The following is a 14,190-nucleotide window of genomic DNA, read 5'->3' on the forward strand; positions in this document are numbered from 1 at the left end:
CAAGATTGATGAGTACTAGGAATACAAGGGAGACAATCAATGGAATATTTGGTACCAAAATTTTATAAACACTTGCCTTGTGTAGACCTGTTCTGTGCTTGTGACTTACACTCCATCAATCTTACCACATTTTCCCTGTCCTTTGCCCTCTAATATCCTTACCCAGGTTTGATACTGAGGTCTCTGCAAGAGAAAAAGAATCTTTGTAACAGAGAGATCTGACTGTTACCACCCTAAGCTGACCAAATTTAGTATCTCTAATATGGGAACACCTTCCCTGGTCTCTTGATGTGATGCAATGTGAAGTGCCTAGGACTAACAGGAACGTATTATTACACAACAATTAACCTGAATTGAATAGAGCCTATAGACCTAGTGTTCAGTTTATAAGCAATACCGGGAATAGAAGAATATGTTCAATGACACCATAATGAGACAGTAAGAGAGATTTGGAATGTGGGACATCCTGTAAGGCAACTGATGTGGTCTTTTCAGAAGGTCAAGGTCATGGGGAAAAAGGGGGGAGGACTGCTCTTCTAACTTTCCTGTTCATTTGAACTTTTCTTACTAGAAAGTTGGAAAAATATTTTCTTGTCGATCATTAGAGTCTCTCCCTTCCATGCATCCTCAAGTCCCTTGACCCTCTGCTTACTTTGTCCTAGTTGCCTGGTAAAACCTCAACCCTGGCTAAATCCAGCTCTCAGTTTAGCTTACTCTGTGCTTGTACCTGGCAGTTGAATGGGGCCAGGGAAAAAACCATACACGCACATGGACACGCGCACACACACACACACACGCACACACACACACACACACACTGGCAGGTCTCAGTTAAATTCAAGTGAGCCCTTAGTGCAGCTGGCAATTCTACTACATTTCCCAAGTCCAGTCACTCTCTCACTTTCCTGGATGACTGTTATATCCTGTCTCCTCTGTCCCCCAGTGTTGTACTTCTCACCTTTATTTCAACTACAGACTTCATTTCCTATTTTATTGAGAAAACAGAAGCAACTGGAACCTCTGCAAGTCCAACCACCAGGATCAGTGCCCATATATTCAACCTTCCCTCCTGTTACTGTGGGTGAACTTCCAGGTCCCTTTTCAAGGCCGCATCCACTTGTTACCTGGACCCCCTTGTCATCTCACCTGGCACACTTCTCCTGTCTGCTGCATCAACACTTTCGTCTGTAACTCATCATTCCCATTAAAACACACATGTCATATTAACGAATAAAAACTCCTTGGACCAAACATCCCTTTCAGCTCTGTTCCATTTCTCTGCCTCCTTTATGGCAAAAGAGTGTCTGTACCTGCTGCCTCCAATTCTTCTCTCCCCATTCTCTACAGTGGTCAGACTTTTGCCCCCAGAACTCCATTGAAACTGCCCTTATCAAGGTCACCCATGACCTCCCTGGTGCTAAATGCAATGCTCACATCTCCGTCCAGTCATGTGGCACTATCTGGAGAGTTGACAATTCCATCCTCCCTGACATGCATTCTCGCCTGGCTTTCAGACCACCACACTCTCCTGGTTTTCCCTTCTCTGTGTGGCTCTCCTCACCCTCCTTTGCTAGTTTCTGACCTTCCTTCTTAACTTCCCGTTCGGCGGTACTAAGCAAGTCAAGTCAAAATATCTGAAATGGAATCCTGATTTCTCCCCATCGCAAAGTTGCTCCACCCACCTTATCTTCTGTATAGCCCATATCTACCTGCTAATAGTGTGGACAACCATCCTGGTCTATCCGAGTTTTAGATTAAAAATCCCACAACGTGGGAAATCCTCTGGTCCCAAGTAAACCAAGACAGTCATTCACCCTACTGCTATACTATGTTTTACCCTTTTATTGTCGGTGTATTAACACTGTAGCAATATATTCCTCTACAAGGGCAGGGATTTGGGGCTGATTTGTTCATGATAACCTGTTGTACATAATAAGTTCTTAATAAATATTTATTTAATGAATTAATGGAGAGCCAATAATGACTATGATAGATTAGGATCATCCAGTGCTTAGTATAAATTGTATAAATGAATTCCCTGTAAATTTATACATGATTAAAACAGGTATACAAATACTATAACAATAATTAGTATTTAAATGGCTAACTGATGTGCAAATTTGACCCCAGTTAGCATGCTAAGTTCTGTCTCCCCTTTATGGATGCTACCCACATTCTCCTTTTTGATACTATTACAAACACTAATACATACACACGACATAAAGTATCATGCGTAACGTCTGTAGACCCTCAGTAATTTAGAGCATCCCCGCCTGGGAATCTTGCACACTTTACGCACTTTAAGATGATCAGATGGAGCTGCTCCCAGAGCGCCCAGTTGCTCGGGCAGAATCCCGGCAGCACTTGTGCCTGACGTCCCGCCCCCCGAAGTTCTGCAGCTCCCCCGACTTCAGAACTCGGCTGACTTGAAAGTTGGGGCATAATCTCAGCACAGTTGTAGTGACTACAGATGTCAAACTTTTCAAAAGAGAAAAAATCTGGCAAACTATTCAAAGAAAAAGAAAAGGCTTTCTGAGGTCCAATGGAGTCTTTTCAAGAGGTACCGGTAGTTCTGGAAGGACCTGAAGAGCAGACAAGGGAAGGAGATGGGGACAAACATGTCCTATTCCCGCGGGGAGCTCAGCGCTTAACAACAAAATTGAGCGGCTCAGAGGCAATTATAGAGAACACAGACTCCAACCAGAGAAAAGCCTATGAGGACAGAACAGGGAAAGAACTGGGAGAGCTGGGGGAAGGGCAGGGTGGGTTGTTGTCCAGGTCCTCAGCGTGAATCAGCACCTGACCCTGTCAGGGTGGCTAAGGTCACTTCCCTAACTAAGATAGCAGAGTGATCAGATGCCACCTGTGCTGTAACGAGGGTCCTGTTTCAGGAATTGCCTTTGGGGTTCCTGGGAATTTATCTGGTGATCTAAGTGCCTAGTGTCTAAGAGCAATTTCTGTCCTGGTCCTCTGGTCCTTTCTCACATGCTTCATTCTTCCCTCCAGGTCTAGTCTTGCACTCCCAGCACCTGAGCTACACTTAGGGGTAAGAAAGTTACACAAAACCCCTCCAACCTGCTTAGGTGTTTCCCCAACCCCAGGGAAAGGCCCCCTGCCCCAGAAGCTTCTTACTTTCTCTCCTCCCTCAAGCTCTGCAGCACATTGGAATCACCTGGGGTTCTAAACACTACCGATGCCTGGGTCTACCCCACCAAGAGACTCTAACAGTTGGGTTGTGGCCTGGGCAGTGGGGTTTTGAACAGCTCCCTGGGTGACTTTAATGTGCAGCCCGGGTGAGAAGCGCTGCTCTAGATACTGAGCTGCAGGCGTGATCCTTTTAGATGAATATCCTGCAGGTCCCTTTGCCTGTATCTGAGGGAAAGGGGTGACAGGGAAGGCAGACACTGACTTGAGGAGGGCTGGAAGGCAACTTGCTGTGCTGGGGGATCAAAGAGCAGAAGGCAGTGTCCCAGTCCTCCAAGCCCAATCGCCATCTGTTCCAGGACATTTTTGAGGCTCTAGTCAGTTGCACAAGTGAGTAAAGTGTTGATTTTGAAAATGAGAGCATATCAAATTCACTTAAATTTGGCTAGGCAGAGCTCCATAGACCAAGAGAAGTAAAATCCAAGAGTAACTCTGGCCTTGCCATTAGAGCAGTGGATCTGAAACTGGAGTGTGCCTCAGAATCACCTGGAGGGCTCGTGGAAACAGATCGCTGGGCCCTGCCCCCAGATTTTCTTATTTAGTGGGTCAGGGTGGGACCCAAGGATGGGCATTTCTCACAAGTTCCCAGATACGTGGATGCTGCTGGTTGGGGGCCACCGTCTGAGAACTGCTGCACTGGGGTGTTTCACTGTGAACCCAATGAAATGACATTTCCACCTGAAGCCATTTATGGTTAGATGTGTAACACGGTCTGCCTTAGCTACTCTTCAAAATTTTACACCACCAAACTGAGTGAAATGAAAAAAAAAAAACCAGGCAAAAACCGAGATATTAGTTTGGTTGAAAATAACATTCTTGGATAGGTAGAAATATTTGGAAGGATAACATGTTTTTTCTCCCCTGCTCCCTTCTTTCAAGTATTTGGTTCAAAGAATTGGGCTTTGAGTTCACCATGGTAGTTTCAAAAATGATGTATATCATCATGGCCTGAAAAAAAAAATCAATGCAGTTTCCAGAAATGCTTCACTTACTTCTGGGCAATAGTCTGTGTATCTGAAGAAACAATTCTAATAAATCAGTAAAACACCCTGGTCAGTCTTAGTTTGTGGGTAAATCTCTGTCAGGGATTATAAATGTAAAAACTCATTAATGAGACATTTTGGCAGATAGCTTTGCTAAAAATCTAGCAAAGATAGCTGAACATCTATGATATGTGCTCTCTTATAAACTCTTCATTTTCCATGATCAATCAGTAAGAAAACTAATATTTCACAAAGCTAGTTCTTTAGTCAATGCGTATTTTGTTAACCCTGGAGTAAATTCAGTCTGCTAAAGTTATCTGGAAAATATTAAGTGTATGGGGAGCAGGAGAATACCATTTCTTTTAATAGGCAATATTGTTCCTAATTTATATAAAATCACTCAGCAAGGACACTGGCACACAGTCACCAATAGGAGAGCAGAGTATGAATGGCTTCTTCATCTGCTGTCTATCCTCCCAGAGTTTCTCAGTAGCCTGGCATTAGAAACACATCAGCGAATTGATACAGTCAGAATTTTTTTCCTCAGGTGTTTTTTGTTGTTGTTGCTATTATTGCTTGTTTGTTTGTTTTGATGCTTACTTGTACAGCTAAGACCAAAATCTTAGGAAATAGGAAAGCATAAAAGATAATACCTCTCCCTCAAGTGTGTTTTGTCAGAACCAAATCACCTGTATTCTGAGTTTCCACATTCACTGCTCAGAGAGATTTTGAATAATTTTCAGTCTTCCCAGAGTTCTTTATATGTACCTCTGGCTTCAAACAAGACCCAATTATTCTACTTGTCTCAAATGTTAGATTTTTACCTGGGAATCACTCACCTTTATTTAAGTAATGAAAACATAACTTTGGAAACAAAGATGGCAAAATATCAAAATAAGTTTGATTTTTAATAGGAAATATCCCAGCCTTGATTTTTAAAATATGTCACTGATTATTAACAGACTTACTTGCTAATAATGAGGGTTTCCTCTCCACATATCCAGACTCTCACGAATTCACCATACGTCTTGTTGTAGTAATTGCAGGTACTGCCGATCCCCATCCAGAGGAACCTGCAGTGGGAAATGAGGGGCCCAATTCCCAGAAAATAGCCAGGACCTAGGAAAGTCATCAGATTACAATCAGTATTTCCGTAGCACCAAAAAGACAAAGTACTTTAAATTACTGTTGTTCTTATTCCTTTATATCTACATGTCCTTTTACATCTTCTGATGTATAGAGGTGAATCACGTACACAAAATGATTAAAACCACAACACAAGTTAACATGAGGCTCTTCACAGCTCTATGAGTAAAAAGTTGTCCAGTTGACACCACACCAGTTCCATTTGGTCTCAATCACTTCTGTCTGAACAAACTGGAATAGGTGTCTAGTCTATTCTTGCTGTGTTAAACGGTGTCTATGGGTTTCAAATACAAGTCGATCAGTCCCTCTGGTAACAGGCATGGAAGCCAGGACAAGTGACAAGTTGACAGATCTGTCTGGCTGCTAGTTTTGGCTGAAAACTGGGTTTGAAAGCACCAGTCAATGGAGTGGGTGGATTTGAGTTAATTTGTGGTTTTGGTGTCATCTTTTTAACTGTGAGAAACATGGCCTGCAAAGACAATGTCCAAACAAAAAGCATGCATTCCTGGGGCTTCCCTGGTGGCACAGTGGTTGAGAATCTGCCTGCTAATGCAGGGAACACGGGTTCGAGCCCTGGTCTGGGAGGATCCCACATGCCGCGGAGCAACTAGGCCCGTGAGCCACAACTACTGAGCCTGCGCATCTGGAGCCTGTGCTCTGCAACAAGAGAGGCCGTGATAGTGAGAGGCCCGCATGTTGCGATGAAGAGTGGCCCCCGCTTGCCACAACTAGAGAAAGCCCTCGCACAGAAACGAAGACCCAACACAGCTAAAAATAAATAAGTAAACAAATGTGGGGTTTAAAAAATAAAAAGCATGCATTCCTTTTTTATTTCCTTAAAAAAGGATTTGGTTTAAGAAGAGAATCTTAAGCTAAATCTCATTAGACTAAATAAAGCTAAGCACTGAAGAATGAGGCAGTGTGTCTGATCTGTGTCTAGACCAGAGTCTGAGTCCAGTGATGTGGTTTTAGTGAAGAGCCGTGGCCCTTACACCCTTGCTGACGCAGATGATGACAGAATTGTGAAGACTGTGAATCTGGTGAGCAGCCAGGGGAGTTGCTGTTGCTTGTATCAGAGAACAAACTTGGTAGCTTGATTTTAGTGGTGGTGGTGAAAAGTTCGTCAGAAGCTTGTTGGAATGGTTTTAGGAGTTTCATTGTAAAGTTATACCATTTCTGTATCTTACTCCTTTAATTCCATTCTGTCAGTGAAATAGTCCTGGAGCCAAAACTCACACAACTGTCTGAGACAGTACAGAGCTATAATAATTTAGATAATCTAAATTTTTGTTTTGTTTTGTTTTCTTTGGCTGTGCAGCATGGCTTGCAGGATCTCAGTTCCCTGACTGAACGTGGGCCATGGCAGTGAAAGCTAGGGATCCTAACCATTAGGCCACCAGTGAACTCCTTAGATAATCTGACTTTTTGCATGACTCATCTAAAGTGGAAGTTCAGTCCCAAATTTGGCAAACAGGGTTTACTCCTTAACTTTGCGTTAGCAGGATTAATGTAACAAATACTACCAGGTTCTTTTGTCTTTAAAGTTCTTTGTTAATGTTTATAGCACCAATATAAGAATTTGAGTTCTTTGGATCAAGGGTTCTTAATCTTAAGATTGTTCTCATAACACTACATTATACAGTTATATAGTCAGATGACTGACTTTATATTAAACTAATTTCATTGAGTTATCAAAAAGAAATAAGCTGATTTGATTGTATACATATTTCCTTAAAATTTAATGACATACTGACCTTTTATCAATACAAATATGCATAATAACAAAACACTTTGTATTTACAGCTTGAAACATTGTAGATCCTCAATAAATGTTTCCTGAATGAATTTTTACAATTTATTAGACATGTGTAAAGAATGAAGTTTTAAATGTCATCCTTATTTAGAATATTTTAGGTGTATTTACATTTTGATAAAATGGAAAAATACCTTATATCTCATACATTTAATCCATGTGAAGTCAAACACCAGTCTATTTGGGAATAGACTTTTTCAACAAAGATTTACTTCATATACTATGGCCATGAGGCACAAAGACATACAAATGAAAGGCTGCACTTTCCATGTTTTATCTAAATGTTTGTTGCTATGTGGAAAGTCTTAGTATTTGGAAACCGCCAATCAAATTTAAAATATGACAGTGAAGAGCTGTATCTATTGAAAAAGGGAGATTGTGATGAACTCTGCTAAGGCTGAGAACCGGAGTGTTTTAACCATAAGAGAATCAGAGTTTGAGTCTTCAGCAGTCAATCGTATTTCAACTTAATTCATCCAACAAACCCTGAAATCTTACTAGGTATAGACACTAGCTCCAACTTAGGGACCCGTGATGGTATGGTAAGTATAACTAGGTCCCCATCAGATCCTGGGCAGGGAAAAGGAATGTGAAAAAAGCACAAAATCAAATAATTATCACACAATATGATCCTTTCAGTTAACGTGTATATCTTATACCTTCCGGTTGGAGAGAAGAATGCTCTGGGCGGGGGAGAAATTTTGGTAGAATATTAGGGAAATACTCTGGTTGTGTCCACATTACACTGCTCTCTGCTTCTCAGATTTGGGAATGCTCATCTAGGCATGTGTGAGTACAGGAGTCTCTTGCACACCCTCAGAGGAGCAGTAAATACTTCACTGCATTTTTGTGCAGAGATGGCCTCCGTGAAGCCAACAGCTGGGGCCTCCCACCCTCTGTCCTAATCAAGAAGCTGTTACGTTCCATGCTGAGTGTACACCCTAGAGAATCCAGTGCACAGGAATGTTCATAGCAGCACTGTTCACAATAGCCCCAAGCTGGAGACACCCTAAATGTCCATCAACAGTAGAATGGGAGATTAAACCATGGGGTGTTCATATAACTGCATACCATATGAACTGCAGCTGCATGCCACAACCTGGATGAAACCCACAGGCAAAAAAGTGAGCAAAAAAGCAAGACAGAAGAATAATGTAGGATTCTGTTGCTAAAGCATGTAAAACCAGGCAAAACTAAAGTATGTTGTTTGGAATATGAAATTAGGTGAAAAATCTATAAAAAAAAAAAAAGCAGGGGAGCGATCGTTAAGAAATAGAAGGTTATTTACTTCTGGAAATGAGAGAGGGTATGATTGAAAAGGCACAAGAGGAGTTTCCAGGATGCTGCTAACATCCTACTTCTTGTCCTGTCTGTGATGACATGTTTATTTGTGCATTTTCTGTATTTTTAATGAGCAAAAGGAGACTATTGCCATGTCCTTTTTTTCCAGTGCTCCCATAAAGAATGTGGTGCCCAGGGCAGAGAGGGCCTCTGGGGGAGAGGACCCACGTGCAAGGTTGGGCATCGCCCTGTATCACTGGGGAAGGGAGAGCTGCCAGGTGCCAGGTAACTGTAGTCCTGGCAGAGACCAGTGAACTGGGTCAGTTTCCCCAAATTGAAGCTTACAAAACCCCCAAATAAGAATGATTCTTTCCTCTCCGAACCCTCACGGCCATCGCTGGCACTAAGTCCTCTGCCTGTGTGTGTCACCTTTGCACACTCGTCGACCCCCCTGTCCCCATCACCTGATAATGCAGGGCCTCTCAGGAGCTTAGATTTGAGTCCCAGTTTCATCACTTACTAGTTATGGACACCTAGCCTCTTTAAGTCTTAGTTTCTTCATCTGTAAAATAGGCATCAACACACTCAACTCACCAGAGTGCCCAGAGGTTCACAAGAGAAAATGGTGTGAAACTGCTTTGAAAACTGTAACTTACTAGAGGGCTTTGGCTCATTGTACCCTCTCAACTCTTTGGCTTCACTGACCCTGAGATTCCCCATATGTATAAAGCTAAGAATCCAGAGAGCCAGTGATTGGAGGGATCTGGCAAAAGGAGTTCAGAAGTATTGGTCAGCAAGACCCATCCTGCAAGGCCAGTGTCCTCACCTTCCCTTCCCCAACCAGGAGTCGCGGGATCTCAGCCTGGGCCAGAGGTTTCTAGAGCTAGAAGGTTCTGACCAGACCTCACATTTTCCCAAGGAAAGCATGGAACTAGAAGCTCCCTGGTAGCAAAATGATCATCTACCTGGGATTTAGGTCTTCCTGGTGGTTCCCCTGCTCCCCCTATTGCCACTTTCCTTCCAGTTGAGATGCTGGCAAGCCATCTCCCTTCTGTGGCTTTAACCCCTCCCCCATGAAATGAGGAGTTTGAACTCCACAGTTACTCGTACTTGTCACAATGGTTTGCCTGGGCAAGGCAGAGCCCTTCTCTGAGGCTCAGTTTCCCCTTCTGTCAAATGAACGGGTTGGGCTCCATTCAGTGGCTCTCAACCCTGAATGTTCAGGAAAGCCACCTGGGAAGATGTTAAAAAAACAAAAACCCACATGGGGATCCTCCTCAGGCAGGGCTGAGAACCACAGGACTATGTAATAGTGTCACAGACTATCAGTATATGACAGCATGATGTCCCCAGCCCAGAGGTGGTGGACAGAGTGAGCTACCACCTAGGCTCCTGGTCCAGGGCTTCAAGGATGCCAGTTCTTGTGTTTGCCCCTCCCCAAAGGTCCAAGGGAGTTCTACCATCACCTGCATCATAAACATCTGGGGGGAGTTGTTAAAAAATACCTCCTCCCTCACCTCCACCTTTCATGGACCCTGACTTGGGTGCCCACTGGGGGAGGAGAAATCCAGTGAGGAAGGAGCAGTGGTGGGGAAGGGGTTCAAGTTAAAAGACTGTGGAACAGTCTTCCTTCAGACCCCCATCAGGAGTAGAGAACAAAACAAACTAAACATTCCATTCCATTGGGCCTTAAAGTAAACTAAAATACCAGGCTGAATTGGGCAGAGAGACAGTCAGTTCTCTGGAAAACGATAGAGAATCCAGACCCAGGGCACTTTGCAGCAGTGCCACACTCCCACTCGACATCACTCTGGGAAGAGGCCCACGACGCTTGAAAGTGTGTAATGACTCTGCTCTTGAAATAAAGCCTTATCGGATATCTTATGGATATCTTATGGAACTGGGGACAGATGCCTGCTATGAGGAGTTTTCCCTGAAAACTAAAAAACCGTCTGATATTTCTGAGAATTCTGAGTTAATCTGGTAGTGTGGAGTGATGGGGTTTCTACTGGAATTATCTGGATAATTATATTATACTCTACTTTTGATTGATCCACAGAGCTTGTGGAAGTTTTTTTTAGGTTTTCAAGGGAACTATAGTGGTCCTCAATTTTCTCCCGCTGTCCAGGTCCCATCCAGCCCTCATGGTGGCACCAACATCACCACCATGCCCAAGAATAAAAGAAAAATGAAGAATGGGATAAAGAGAAGGAATAAGTTCAAAAAAGAGAGAGGGCAGAGGACATGGATGAGGTAAAGTGGGAGGGAGACAGAAAGCTGTATAGAAGGCATTCCAGAGACTTTTTCACCTTTAGAGCAAAACTGGAATGAATTTGAATCAAAAGATAAAAAAACAATCCTGGAATTTTACCTTGCTCCACTCCACCTTAAACTTACTTTAAAGGATACTAGTGCCAAGTCTATTCTACCAAAGCAAAGTGGAGACTGGAAGGGGTTATGTAAGATATTGTTTTAATGATTTCAATAAACATGTGCAGATAATTCGCTAAAATTTTTTCACCTGAGTCCTCATTTGCTTATGTGCCGTGGGCTTCAGCCATCTTCCCAAGTTTGCTCTTCATCGTTTTGCAAAATTTCCTTTACCCTCATGGATCAAAAGCCCAAGAAAACAATCTTCTTAGGTACAGAAATAAATGACTGACTTACCTGGTATTGAGGATGTGTCCTCATAATTCCAAACCAAGAGAAGAAAGCCAGTGAGCAGCAGGATTGCAATGCTGGCAACAGGCGCAACTTCGGTCACCATGCTGGTGATGTTATAATGCCTTGGGTTCAGCACTTCCAAAACCATCTTGCGTTGCTTGAACTCAGGAGAAGCAACTTAAAGTCCTGTGGAAATCAGAGGGTCAGAAAAATTAGAGAATCCTCCAAAATGTACATTTACGACTCCTCTTACTTCAGAGGATGCTGTACTGTAGAGATGGGCGTTCTGTTTTATAATGTGATTGGACACTTAGACAAGACAAATTTATAGTTACAAGTCAAAACAAGCAAGCCCAAGACAGATCTTTTGGCTTGAAGTGCAGCATTTCTGACCTTGGTAGAGTCTCAGGTTCCTTTAGACGCTTGGTCTGATAGAACCTTATCATCTTGCCCTTGAGTGGGTAGAGTGACTGAATTCCCTTGAGAGCCAAATTTCTTACCAAAATACATGAAAATGAAGCTCATTCCAGAGGTGGAGTCATTCTATGACTTCATCAGCAGATTTTGTTTAGACAATCTTTTTCCCTTCAAGCCAAATAAATTTTTTAAAAAAGCATTCCCCAATATTCTTCCTTGCTCAAAATTACTTCCCCCAAAGGGTAAGCTTCTTCAGTAAGAAGGTGTTTCATGGGCATCACTGAGGCATTCTCAGGTTGTCTGTTGAATTCAACATGATTCACTCAGGACAATCTTTTCTTATTGGCTTTGATGAAGCTTAAATCTTGCACCATGGACTTGATGAAGCAGTGCACATGGGCCTATGACAGAGGTAGTAGGAAAGAAGAATAGGAGAGGAAGAATAAAAGGAGAGGAAGAAAAAAGAAGTGGGGAAGCAGGAGGAAAAGAGAGGACATAGTAGATGCCACCAGCAGTAGGCTCAGGTGCCACTCAGCAACCGAGCTCCCTACAACAGCTGGTGTCCTGTGCAGGACATTTTTCAGTTTGATTTGCTGATTCTGATGTGGTTTTCTCTTCTTTTTTTTTTTTTTTTTTTGAAAGCGTATTTTTTTCTGCTTTATTTACATGTAATTGACATACAGCAGTGTATAAGTTTAAGGTGTACAACATAATGATTTGACTTACATACATCCTGAAATGATTATCAAAACAGATTTAGTGAGCATCCATCATCTCATACAGATATAACATTAAAGAAATAGAAAAAAAATTTTTTTCTTGTGATGAGAACACTTAGGATTTACTCTCTTAACAATTATCACATATAAGATGCAGCAGTGTTAATTATCTTTTTTTAAACATCTTTATTGGCGTATAATTGCTTTACAATGGTGTGTTAATTTCTGCTTTATAACAAAAGTGAATCAGCTATACGTATACATATATCCCCATATCTCCTCCCTCTTGCGTCTCCCTCCCAGTTATCTTTATTGTATTGTACTTTATCATCCCTCGTACTTATTTATCTTATAACCGGAAGTTTGTACCTTTTCACCACCTTCATTTAATTCCGCATCCCTCCACCCCCTGCCTCTGGTAGCCACAAGTTTGATTTCTTTTTCTATGAGTTTGTTTGTTTTTGAGGTATAATTGACCTACAACACTATGTTGGTTTCTGGTACACAGCATAGTGATTTGATATTTTTATACATTTCAAAATAATCACCATGGTAAATCTAGCTGTTATTTGTCACCATAGAAAGATATTACATAATTATTGACTATATTCCCACACTGTACATTTCATACCCATAATTCACTTACTTGTACCTCTTAATCTCCTTCACCTATATTTTTCCTCCCCCAGACCCCTCCCCTCTGGCAATCACCTGTCTTTTCTCTGTACCTATGACTTTCTTTCTGTTTCGTTACATTTGTTTTGGTTTTTAAATTCCGCATATAAGTGAAATCATACAGTATTTGTGTTTCTCTGTCAAACTTATTTCACTTAGCATAATGCCCTCTAGGTCCATCTATGTTGTCACCAATGGTAATAGTTCATTCTTCTTTATGGCTGAGTAGTATTCCATTATACACACACACACACACACACACACACACCACATCTTCTTTATCCGTTCATCTGTTGATGAGCCCTTAGGTTGCTTCCATATCTTGGCTATTGTAAGTAATTCAGCAATAAACATATGGGTGCATATATCTTTTTGAATTAGTGTTTTCATTTTCTTCCATAAATACCCAGAAGTGGAATTGCTGGGTCACAGGTATTTCTATTTTTAATTTTTTGAGGAACCCTCATACTTTTTTCCATAGTGGCTGCAACAATTTACATTCCCACCAACAGTGCACAAGGGTTCCTTTTTCTCCACATCCCCACCAATATTTATTTGTTCTCTTTTTGATGATAGCCATTCTGACTGGTGTGAGGTGATATCTCATTGTGATTTTGATTTGTATTTCCTGGATTATTAGAGATGTTGAGCATCTTTTCATGTGCCTGTTGGCCATCTGTATGTTTTCTTTGGAAAAATGTCTATTCAGGTCCTCTGTCCATTTTAAAATTGGGTTGTTTGTGTTTTTGATGTTGAATTATATGTGTTCTTTGTATATTTTGAAGATTAACCTTTGTTGGATATGTCATTTGAAAATATCTTCTTCCATTCAGTAGGTGATCATTTTGCTGATAGTTTCCTTAGCTGTACCAAAGATTTTTTGCCGTAGTCCCATTTATTTATGTTTGCTCTTGTTTTCCTTGCCTGAGGAGACATATCCCCCCAAATACTGCTAAAACTGATGTAAAAGAGTTTATTGTCTGTGTTTTCTTCTAAAAGTTTTATGGTTTCAGGTCTTACTTTGAAGTCTTTAATCCATTTAAATTTATTTTTGTATATGGTGTGAGAAAGTAGTCCAGTTTGATTCTTTTGCATGTAGCTGTCTGGTTTTCTCAATACCATTTATTGAAGGGGCTGTCTTTTCCCCCATTGTATATTCTTTGTTCTTTGTTGTAGCTTAATTGCCCATATGAGTGTGAGTCATTTCTGCACTCTCCATTCTGTTCCATTGATCTATGTGTCTGTTTTTTGTACCAGTACCATACTAGTTTGATGACTATAGCTTTGT

General features: G+C 41.6%; 1 protein-coding gene and 1 long non-coding RNA gene across 2 annotated transcripts in view; one reads left to right on the forward strand and one right to left on the reverse strand.

The window, feature by feature from the left end:
* LOC307182873 (aromatase) overlaps positions 1-11,739 on the reverse strand; it is a 33,461-nt gene extending 21,722 nt beyond the window's left edge. Inside the window, exons 1-2 of the mRNA XM_079914523.1 lie at positions 11,095-11,739; positions 5,156-5,306 (exon numbers count right to left, since the gene is read on the reverse strand). Of these exons, the coding sequence (XP_079770649.1) occupies positions 5,156-5,306; positions 11,095-11,239 (296 nt within the window). The 5' untranslated portion in view covers positions 11,240-11,739. The remainder of the gene's footprint in view (positions 1-5,155; positions 5,307-11,094) is intronic.
* The window catches only part of LOC307182876, a 259,239-nt gene that overhangs the window by 202,010 nt on the left and 43,039 nt on the right, over positions 1-14,190 (forward strand). The gene's annotated exons all lie outside the window — the stretch shown is intronic.

The sequence above is a fragment of the Stenella coeruleoalba genome (genome assembly GCF_951394435.1).
Source record: "Stenella coeruleoalba genome assembly, chromosome: 2".
Taxonomy (NCBI): domain Eukaryota; kingdom Metazoa; phylum Chordata; class Mammalia; order Artiodactyla; family Delphinidae; genus Stenella; species Stenella coeruleoalba.